This window comes from Setaria viridis, chromosome 9, assembly GCF_005286985.2.
Source record: "Setaria viridis chromosome 9, Setaria_viridis_v4.0, whole genome shotgun sequence".
In the NCBI taxonomy this organism is placed as follows: Eukaryota; Viridiplantae; Streptophyta; class Magnoliopsida; order Poales; family Poaceae; genus Setaria; species Setaria viridis.
In genome coordinates this window covers 732,213-743,602 of record NC_048271.2, presented here as the reverse complement: position 1 = coordinate 743,602, position 11,390 = coordinate 732,213, and the positions used below count along the sequence as shown (strand labels likewise).

At 43.0% G+C, this 11,390-nt stretch overlaps 2 protein-coding genes across 2 annotated transcripts; one reads left to right on the top strand and one right to left on the bottom strand.

The window, feature by feature from the left end:
* The first annotated feature begins 1,356 nt into the window (after window positions 1-1,356).
* Window positions 1,357-2,160, top strand: LOC117838606 (uncharacterized). Its single transcript, XM_034718700.2, has one exon. The coding sequence runs from the start codon at window positions 1,572-1,574 to the stop codon at window positions 1,956-1,958; it is 387 nt and encodes a 128-aa protein (XP_034574591.1). The 5' UTR covers window positions 1,357-1,571; the 3' UTR covers window positions 1,959-2,160.
* A 138-nt stretch (window positions 2,161-2,298) lies between these two features.
* Window positions 2,299-10,766, bottom strand: LOC117838605 (inner membrane protein PPF-1, chloroplastic). The gene is made up of 12 exons (XM_034718699.2): window positions 10,279-10,766; window positions 8,560-8,670; window positions 7,618-7,692; window positions 7,052-7,112; window positions 6,769-6,842; window positions 6,565-6,669; window positions 5,723-5,830; window positions 4,876-4,979; window positions 3,796-4,014; window positions 3,080-3,224; window positions 2,916-3,008; window positions 2,299-2,795 (listed from the first exon to the last, which is right to left on the bottom strand). Exons 1-12 carry the CDS (start codon window positions 10,594-10,596, stop codon window positions 2,703-2,705), a joined length of 1,506 nt encoding a protein of 501 aa, XP_034574590.1. The 5' UTR covers window positions 10,597-10,766; the 3' UTR covers window positions 2,299-2,702.
* Window positions 10,767-11,390: the final 624 nt, after the last annotated feature.

Genomic DNA, 11,390 nt, shown 5'->3' with positions numbered 1-11,390 from the left:
CAACTTGCATAATGTAACCCAGAGTAGTAGGGAACGAATCTAGACACAGCAGGGGTCAGAGACTGAGTCTTACTAGAAAGTCTTGAAACTTTGTCTTTTGCAAAACAGCGACAATACCCATTGGAGAGAACAATTCAGCAGACAACGACATAGTTTACTTTTCAAATTAATCCTGTGGTCGAAACAAAGGTTCTCATTTTGTGTTGACCTTTAAAACAAAGCCAGTATTTTCTCCCTTTATTTCCTTTGTATATACTGCATATTGGAGTAGTAGTTGTGCATGGTTCTAGAACATTCAGGTCGTACCCACCAGGTGTTGATGCAAAATCCAGTAAGTTTTAGGTACCAGGATCCTCTTGAACATGTGATTTCGCATCAAATTTTGCAAGTTTTAAGAACTGGCGCTTCAAACGAGCTTATCACATCACATATATGCCTTTTGCCGGATTCTTGCTTCAGCTAGATAATTTAAAAATTAGTATACTAAAAACATATATTTAATAATCAATTTAATAATACTTATTTGGTTTTATATACGTCGGTAGTTTTTTTTATGTAGACTTATTAAATTTAAAAATGGTTGATTTCTTTAAAAGCAGGAATTGTATCTTTTCGGAACGGAGGCAACGCTTGTGTAGTTACGTCGCTTTTGCGTGACAGTGAGAAAGGCTCGCTTGTGAGAATAAACCCTCACCAGGTCACAGTATGAAATGGTCATGAACAACCGATGTACAATGACCACAGGACGGGTAGAATAAAATCCTCTCGTGTATTTGTCACTGATATGATGGGTGGGGTGATACCTTTCAATTTCTCGGTCTCCGACCCCAGCTCGCCATTACCGCTAGCTTGATGCCAAACAGCCGGGTCAGTCAACTGCCGTGAGGAACGGTGGGTACAGAACGACGCCGGCGTCACCTTGGCTCTTTACTTCACCCCCAACTTCCAACTTTGGTACTATGCAAAAAGAAGATTTCTCATCACATCAAACTTGTGGTGCATGCATGGAGTATTAAATGTCGACGAAATTAAAAACTAATTGCACAGTTTTGTTGTACTTTACGAGACGAATCTTTTGAGCCTAATTAGTCGATGTTTGGACAATAATTCACAAATACAAACGAAACGCTACAGTGTGCTACATTGCTGTAACAGTAATTTGGCACCTCCCAACTTTAGCGAAGGCCTTGGCCGAACTGATCAGCGGACCCTCCATATTACACAGCACTGATCGTCGACCGCGTGTTCCCCGTGTCCGTGAAAAAAAAAAGTTTTCCCTCGATCCAAATGACACCCAACCGGCCGAAGAAATCGCTGGGCAGCCTCCCAGCATGGGCGACTCCCGTGGGACCCGCGTAGCCAGTGTCCCATCCCGGGTCAAACGGAACCGACAACCCCGCGCTCCCGCCAAATTCTCCCTCCACCTCTGCATGCGTGCCCATGTCCGTCGTCATATAGCTCGCATTCTAACCTTGCAGCAGCTGCATGCATGCTTATATATAAGTCCCCGATCCTTCCTCCTCCTCCACCACCTTTATTAACCTCTGCTCGTTCCTCGTCGCCGCCGGGCCATGGCCGCGCACCGGGAGCTGCTCCTCCTCCTCCTCGCCGCCGCGGTCGTCGCGGCCCTGGCCGCCGCCACCGTCGCCTCCGCCGACGACGCCAAGCCGACCATCCTCACCCCCGTCGCGCAGACCCCGCTCGGCTCCTTCGACGGCGACACGCCGGCGTCCGACGACGACTCCGTCGAGGACGACGACGACGCCGCGCCCGTCGGATCGCCCACCGGCGCCACCATGACCGAGCCCACCCCCGAGATGCCCTCCCCGCCCGGCACCCAAGCTACTGCCGGAGGAGCCGCCGCCAGCGCGGCGGCGCCCGCCGCCCTCGGGGCCGTCGTCGCGGCTCGTGTCGGCGCAGCCGTGGCGGTGGTCGCCGCAGCAGCCTTCGCCTTCTGAGGCGGTGGAGATCGATGTCATCTGATGCGTGCGTTGTATAATGGATTGCTGGGAGGGAATGAGCGAGCGAAGCCGACGCCCTCTTCTGCGTGTCTGGACGATGATGATGATCACGACGACATGCTTCAGCACTGCAAAACTTTTACATGGCCAGCTTCTTCGATTTGATTATTTATGTAAAACCATTTTCTTTTTCTTACCTACTACGAGCAAAGTTTTTATCTTCTGCATTAGAAGCATCAGGTTAGAGCATATCCTTCTCAAGACAATGCTGATGTCCATCAGTATTCTTTTGTCAGATAATCACCATGCATTATTTCGAAAATATTGTCACCAGGTATACCGCCAGCCAAGTATCAACTTGCACGGTCAAAAATAAGGCGAGGATGGAAGATATACATTTTACAGCCACCACCATGCATGATCATCCATCCCGGCTGGACATCGTAGACGTGATGATGAACAAAATCCTTTCATCTACAAGCTTTCACATAATCTACAGCCTCAATTTCTAAAATATAAAAAAGAGCCTAGCCCTAGAGCGTGGTTCCAAACAATGTTGCCTCTCCTGGTGGATCTTCGTGTGATACTCGACTCTCCTGTAGCTGTGAAATTATTGCTCACTATCTCACAGCTAAATTGTACCGTAAATTCAGAAGAGCGCATGGAAGAATCAAATCCACTTGAACCTTGAATTTCTGTGAACGTATCAAAGTGGAACGACTTGTCGCTAACGTGCATCCTCTATACCACATCATTTCCATTCTCTTGGTCCATCAGTTTGGGGGCATCCGGTGATGTAGGTTTGCTTACTGAGGAATGACCATCAACTGCTTCCTGAAATCCATACAGCCAAACAGGCATATTAATAGTCTTTTAACCTTTTGATGGATGCTCAGAACAGCCTATTTGGGTTTTCATAAAGGAATAAACACATTAACAGAAAGAGGGACATACCTTTTCTGAGGTTCCATTCAGAGTCCTTTCGTTCCTACTATGGTCAAGTCCGCCATTGCTATTAGCTACGATTGATCCATTTTCATGAGATTCCTGTATAATATTTATCAACAATCAAAGTACGGCTGCTGATGAAATAAACCATGCACCAAAATATCTTATACCTGTTCATCTTTGTTGTCTCCAGAAGAGGAACCAGAATTTTGTGCTCCATCAAGAACATTAGATTCGGTGCTTGACTGTTCTGATTGTTTTGCTTGTCCCAGAACCTCTTTTCTCCTTGATTCTTCCTCCTTTAGTTTCCTAAATCTGAACACAAAAAATGCACAAGGAGATATCACAATATAAATACATTGCATACTTTCAGGTTAAACTCAACATAACTTGTCCATTAATCCTTCAAAGGACACAGGTCTAAATTAGATATATGGCCAACTAGCCCCATCCTATTCCTCTCTTGCTATTTGCCCTTGGTTGTTCAATGAAGACATGGACAATTCAAATTTTATCAAATTACCATTTTTTATTATCTCCCTGCCAGACATCAACCTTCTTTCTTGGTAGGAATGAAAAGTGTAGGCGCCACTTGTAAGTAAGCACAAGAAGCTAAATTGGCACAAAATAAATAAAATAACCCATCATGCTGCAGTGCCAAAATGTCACTAGCACCTTGCATGAAGGGCACACTTGGTTGGCTTGCCTGTCCACCTTGTCCGCCTGTATTAGCACAAGGAAATCCTAGAAAGCACAGGAACCAAGGCAGCGAGCAAGGCAACCAAACACCACGTGTTTTTACCCAGCCAGGCAAAGCAAGTCATGATTTTTGTGCTGCAATAGTACAGGTATTCATCAGTGATCTTCAACAGCTTCTAAATATTACCTTTCACCACGTTGTGGCCCAGTTGCTTTCGGCTCTTGGCTGGGCTGGGGTTTACTAAGATTAGGGAGAGGTTCACTCTGAACAGCAGATTCATTCTTCCGGACATTAGTCAACTCTTCCCTCGAAAGTTTCTCAATATATTCCTTGACAGGATTTTTTGCACCTCCAAGCTTTTGAAGCCACACTTGTTGTGCAGTGCTGAGGATATTATTAGTAAGCCTGCAAGAAAGCTATAACCTTATGAAAGCCATTAAGCTAGCATAAAATGGTGAAAAACTTGTTTTCAATTATAACACTTGGTGAGACTCACATATATGAATGCAAAATTAGAACAGTTACAATTAAAACATGGTAAAAGGGTGAAAACTTGTTTCCAATTATGCATGCTTTTTTTTTGCAAATGACCAATTATGCATGCTGTATTCTAGACAAACTAGCGCACCAACATAGTCGAGGAGAAACTTTCTAATAGTATGTCAACTCTTAATATGTAGCAGGTATACTAACAGATACCAACCTCTTGTATGGGCTTGTAAGACAAACAGTAGCTATATCTATCTTTGCACTAAAGCAAATTTTAAAAGTATTTTGCAGTCAAGCATCTTCCAACTTCTTAAGGCAATATTTATAAATATTCTGATTAATTGGAAGTTGATGGAGCTTGGGCGCAATCAGAATAAACATAGGAATTTCGATTAAATGAGATAGAAGTGCACTGGTGGATTCAGGAAGCAGTCAAACTAACCATAGGTCCAGGAGGTTGCTCATATAATGGTTAAAAGATAGGGCAAATACTAATTTTAATCTGCCACAACACTTTCAGATAAGAAATTTAAGTAACACAGAAACTAAAATGTAATGAAGCTAATGAATCAAAAGCAACGTTAAAGCGTTGACAGTGTTTATCAACCATTGAGGACCGAGTGATAGCTCAGTTGGTAGAGCCTCCATTTGAGACTTGAGAGGTCACCCACCCAGGCATGAGCCCAGGTGCTCGCAGGTGGTGTACCTCCCTTAAGTGTTAGGCACTCTTCTCTCTTAAGGCAAAGCAGTTCATTTTGTTTTAAAAAAAAACCTTACCAGTATAGACTTAGTCCAGAAGGTACAGAAAGAGCAAAATAACCAATTAGCAATGGCAAGAACTTTGTTACAGCTTGAGCACCTTGTTGGTTAGGATCATTGCTCTGCAAAATATAATATGCCAAACAGTATGTTAGGAACTTAAAATAGTGGAGCTCCACAGGCTACAGATGTATACTTGCGTCGCTAATATAAATGATCAGGCCCTCGATCTTCAACCTTTCTCCCCAATCTTTTCCTTAAATAATGAGAACTGAAGACTTTTATATAAAGCATTACCACACAGATATTTTAATAACGTGTTCGGTTTGAGGAGTCAACCAGTATAGGATGGGGCGGTCCATCATGGGTCATCCTACAGATTTTGGATCACACTGCCCCTTACACTAGTCATTTGCTTGTGAGGGATGAGATGGTGATGGATCAACCAATCCATTCCTCATCCATCACCATGCCACTCAACCAAACACTCCATCATGGAGTGAAACAAGCTTTCAGAAGCAAGCTATCTGATCTTCCGAAGAATCAGGTGTGGGTTTTCTTTTAATCTTTTGATATTCAGAATCAGGTGTGGTTGAACTGGAGTTGTAGCCAACTCATATATACTATATAGTATTCAGCAGGTCTGTAGTTCATATACAAGGAACAATGCCCCCACTAATTGTCATGTATTCATAAGTTAGACCACATCATCATGACGGTTATCGATTTTTAGAACCATGCCAAATAGATAAAATTCAAACAATAACAAAGTTTTCATACGAACACTGAATATGAGGTGGACGTGCGCTTAGAGTAGAATAATAGTTTCAGCAAATAAACATATTGAAAAGTTGGTAAAACTAACCTGTGGTGGCTGCATTACTTGAGCAGATATGTATTGTGAAATGACAAGAAGAACTGGCAAGACAAGGTATGCCAAAGTGTCCGACCAGCCAAGAGGTGGATGGCCATCCTACAATATCATCAATTAAACTGATGTCAGAAATATAGAATGGACTCCATATTCCCCAAAACAGTGTCAACCACCATTTTCAAACGGTCTTATCCAAAGAAACACTTATAGGTCACTGTAAGGTGTAGAGCAATTAATAGGCAACCATTGAAATTCACAGGGTAACAGAACCCTAGATGTGATTGCTTTACAAATTCATAATTTTAAAGCATCTACAGATTGCAGACAGGCATTAAAATCTTGTCCAACCATAGCTTAACTTCTACATCAGCAAATAAAACGACAGACCTCAGTTCCCCAGGGCAATAAAACTCTTTGTGGTAGATTCCTCCAAATTTGTGGAGAAACAAATACATAGATGCTGCATCATGCCAGCAGGTGTGTGCAGGAAATTGAAACTGGATTCATGAATTTTATTTTAAACACGTAAGTAAAAGAAAACTGTCATATGTAAACATCTCTGCAGAACAGATCAATCTTGATGTAAGTAAATAGTTGAGCATTGCATCACAGAGAATAGAATGTGATCCTTAACAATATAAACTGCATGTGTAATTCAATGGAGCTTCAATAATTTGTTGCACTAGGCTGCTGTGTACGAGAAGGCCTTGAAAAATATAAAGTGCATATGTTAGCCAGTGGAGCCAATAATTCTGCTGCACTGTGCTGCTGTGTACAAAAAGGGAACAAATCCTATGCTATCGAACATCAAGTTATTCATGCTCAGAGCTTACCGTGAAAGGAAAAAGCCAGGATATTCCCTGGCCATTTTGTCGAGCACCAATTGTTGTAGGACCAGCCAAAGAAGGTATCCAAAAAAATCCTTCAGTCAGAAGTCCCTTTTTAATGAAGATACGAACGCATCAGGTAATGCGAATGCTTACTTTTCAATAAAATGAAGAATGACATCGACATGATGGAAGTTTCAGTATATCAACCTCATTAGCCACATTTGAGAGAGCTCTGTATAGACCAATCCAAACTGGTATTGTCACTAGGGTAGGCAAGCATCCTGTTGCAGGATAATGCCAAAAGGAAGTTTATGTCAATAACTAACAGAAGAGAGTATTCGCATAAGATGATGCAAAGCAGAAGAGGCAGCATTAGACAGAGAAAATCTGAACCCAACTGACAAGACATTTCTATTAAAACTTGCTATACATTGAGGATTGCGGAGCATTCACGGAAAGGAAAAACAGAGTATGGTAATTCAGAGCTAACCTGCAAGAGGGTCAACACCAGATAACTTGTATAAACGAGCAGTTTCTAATTGTATCCGTTCCTGGTAGAAGAAACAAAAAAATTAGAAACCAAATGTAACTCCAGCTGAAGCCTAAATCCATTTTGCAGTCTAGAATGCACTTTGGAAAACCACTGCACTCTGTGTCTGATTCTTAAGTGAGAGCCCTCCCAAGAATAGTGACTTTTGTATGTACAGAGTAGTTAATTTTAAAATACCCATGTTAGCTTGATGTCATAATGAATAAGATAACAGTACATCAAGATTTAATCATGATGCTTTCTTACAAAAACATCATAACAGCTTAGTGAGGGAAAACTGAGCAAGATGAGAAATCTCGACCTTCTGTTTGATAAGGAACTCAGTTTACACCACAAGATGTTTCTACTGTTGGTAAAAAAATGACTGTAAGGTTTACCCTCACTTTCGGTACAGTACACATTAAAGAAATCAATGTACGAACATGTGCAGTGGTCCAACATGAGAACATGTGCAACAAACTAATATATATTATTTTATAACAGATCAAGATGTAAAATATAATCACCTGATCGCCAGCATATCGTTCTTGAATTGCCTTCACTTGAGGTTGCAGTGACCTCATTGCTAGTGCAGACTCAACCTATAAGAAAACAACATAATGTGCAATTTTCAGTATTTGATACGTAATGAACAGATAAAGCACATGCACTGCTTTTAGCAGCAAGCAACGCATCTGCCAAACTTGAGGACGTGTCTAGAAATATCAAGATGGTTAAATTTCTCTTGCAAGGATCTTCAAAGGAGAAATATAATGCGCGCATCCTAACAAGTGCCACAGGACTAAATAAATGTAATTGGTACAGAAAGATGATATATTAGTCAGAATCATGTATTAGTGAAAATAAACTTGCCAGACTCTAGCAACCAAACTGCCCATGTAAAGAATAAAAGGAAGACAACTAATGCCTAGTGGACAGAAAAGTGACCAGTGAACTTTACCCCGCATTATTCAACTGCCACCCACCCACAAAAAATGGTGTACTATCAGGCGATATGTGCATAATTTGCAGGAAGGCAAGACAAATAAGCAATGCAATGTTCCAGCTGATTAGTTTTCCAAAAGCAAAAAGAAGCAGCTGATTGGAAATGTATATTTTTAGTTTTATATCATTTATCGGTAGTAGGTAATGCTTGAATGCCGTAAGGCCCAATCTCATTAATTGTCCCTGGGTCAGAGGGCAGAAAATTCTTCTCCCAAGGAAATCCATGTGTTCCACATTTCTCTAACTACTGTTCCAGCATTAAAGTTTCATCCATAAAGCATCAATGCAAAGGATGAAGTCATGCATTAATAACTGGATCAAAAGAGAATTTCCTGCAAGGAATCATCATTTTCTAGGATATCCTTGAAGATATAGAAGGAAATACTGCCACCATGCCCAGATATGTAGTCTTAAATTTTTTTTAAAAAAAATCCTGATCATAGAAGCATAGCATAGAGATTTACCTGCTTCTTTGTAAGAGGGAATGTAGCTGCCTTGACAAGAACAGTGAGGAGAATGATTGCAAAACCATATGAATAAGGAACATGGAGAGCTGATAGACCATCTTTCAGAACCTGTTGATGGAGGAAAATGTATCTCACCTAAATGTGTTGAAGCGTAATATACTTATAAAAAAAGAAACGTGAAATACACTGTATAAACATATAAAGAATTAGAGGGTGCAGACTGAGAATAAGAAAAAACCATGAGATATGTGAACAGACTGAACGGATACATATAAGATCATGTGGACAAACATGCGAAATGGTATGCAAAAACTGTTTCTCTTCATCTTCTTTCTCAACATTTGTGAAAAGCACACCCTATGTTTCTTTTTATAGGAAGATTAGGATTTGAAAGGACCAAACTATGTAAGTTTGACTAATAGTTAGTCGAAGTATATGGATGTTTAGTGCACAAAAGTTGTATCAATAGGTTTGTGTTTCAAAAATCTTTTAATATGATACCGATAGCAACTGACAGAAGACAGCACATTGACATAGAAATAAATAGTTGAAGTATATATTTAAAGACTTCTAAAACCCTAATAAGCACAATAAAGTGAAAGTGAGGGAGTATTCTTTTCATCTTCCACATCTAACATTGCACTTCAAACGCACCAATCAGTAACTACTGCAATTGATTGAACACAAATTATTGCATGCAATCATTTCCTTTCCTCAGAAACAAAATTGAGCCATATCCTTCAGCCCATCTTACAGCCTAGCAGTGCCAAGGAAGTTTTTTTTTTCCCATATGAAATGTCAATGGAACTTTAGCTGTTTAGCAGCTGGAAGAAACAAGTTAGATCATATAAATCCCTGAAGGCCCTCAAGTACAGCAGCAATTACACATATCAGTATCAACACTGTGTGCCTGCAGGAGTGCAGGTCTAAATCTGAGTTATTGAACTAGTGGTGGTAATTTGTCTTCATACCAAACTATATAGGTAGTAGTTGGCACAATCATTGGAATAACAAAACCTTGGCTACATAGCTACACGAAAATTCAGATTAGTTAGTTAGAAAATAGGCTATACAGTGATAAGGCATGGCCAATTTTGTCCTGTTAAGGTATGTGAAGATATTGTTCAGTGGCATGCAGACTCTTGCGGGGTTGGTGGTGTCCTTAGAGTTTGATCCCACAACCCTTCAACTCAACCAAGTGTCGCCAAACGGTCAGCACTCTCTAAAACAACCCACTATTTTTATATAAAAAATACTAATAATTGTGCTGCCCCTCCTGCGACCTCCCCACATTAACTATTTCGGAGCATGTTCAGAAAGTGTGCCGCTCATGCTCAGAAAGTGTGCCGCTCCTCCACAACAACACCGGAATGCCTCAATTAAATTTTTAGAGGAAAAAATGACTCAATTGGATTCTGCGGTGGATGGCTCCCAGGCACCACAGCAATCTAAGCAAGTAGTTGATTCCAGCTAACATTCCTACCATCGTGCCATAGCCATTTTAGCTCAAAAATGGGGGGTCACCATCAGACACAGCTGCGCGAAATCCCGAAACAGAAGACAGAAGACGCGTCCACACACGGCACGGGAGTGGGAAGCAACCTAGGCAACCGCGGCATAAACCCCTGGACCCAATTGACCCGAGACAGGCAAGCACGGAACCGCCCACGCGAAAAACGCGGCGGCCTCAGGCGGGAGGAAACGCGGGGAGCGCACCTTGAGCACGGTCTCCATGGAGTTGGTGATGCCGGAGAGCCAGTCCCCGGCGGCCTCCTTGGCCCCGGCGCCGGCTTCCGCCGCCTCCGGGGCCGCGGAGACGGCGGCGTCCGCGACGGTGTAGAGGAACGCCTCGACGCGGCCGAGCAGCTCGCCGGCGTCGGCGGGGCCGAGCGCGGCGACGGGGCGGAGGCGGCGGAGGCGGAGGCGGAGGCCGAGGCCGAGGCGGGGAGCGGCGGAGGGGGCCCGCGACGAGTGCGGGGATAGGGCTAGGGTTTGGGGGCAGCCCAGGAGGTGGAGGTGGGAGGGAGCGGCCATTGGGGAGGAGGAGGAGGCGAGGCGGTGGTCGGAGATTGCGGAGGCCCGCGGGGGGCAGCGAAGCGAGCGAGCCGAGCAGGGGACACGAGTGGCGAGTCCAACTCCAGCTCCAGCAGCGCAGCACAACACAAAGCGACGCTGGATTTGTAGGAGGAGCAGAGCAGGCGTGGAGTGGTGGACTCGGTGGGGGGAGCAGCGAGCCTTCCTACGAGCCCCGCGCTATAACGCACGTGGGCCGGGGTGGAGGTCATGGGGATGGGGCCCACCCGCCGGTGGACGGGTGGGCCGCCTAGTCAGCCTAAGGAGTGTTTAGATATCCCGCTAAATTTTAGCACTTGTTACATTGGATATTTGATACTAATTATGAGTATTAAATATAGTCTAATTACAAAACTAATCACACAGATGGATTCTAATTCGCGAGACAAATCTATTAAGCCTAATCACGTGGGCCGGGGTGGAGGTCATGGGGATGGGACGGGTGGGCCGCCTAGTCAGCCTAAGGGGGTACTTGATACCCGCTAAACTTTAGCACATGTCACATAGGATATTTGATACTAACTAGGAGTATTAAATATAGTTTAATTATAATTACAGATAGAGTATTAAATAGATTCGTCTCGCGAATTAGACTCCATCTGTGCAATTAGTTTTGTAATTAGCCCATGTCTAGTTCTCCTAATTAGCATCCGAATATCCGATGCGATCCTGCTAAAGTTCAGCACCTCGTATCCAAACATGCCCTAAGGTGGGCTTTTTTTCTTATGATGGAAGAATCTTAGAGCCCGTTTGAG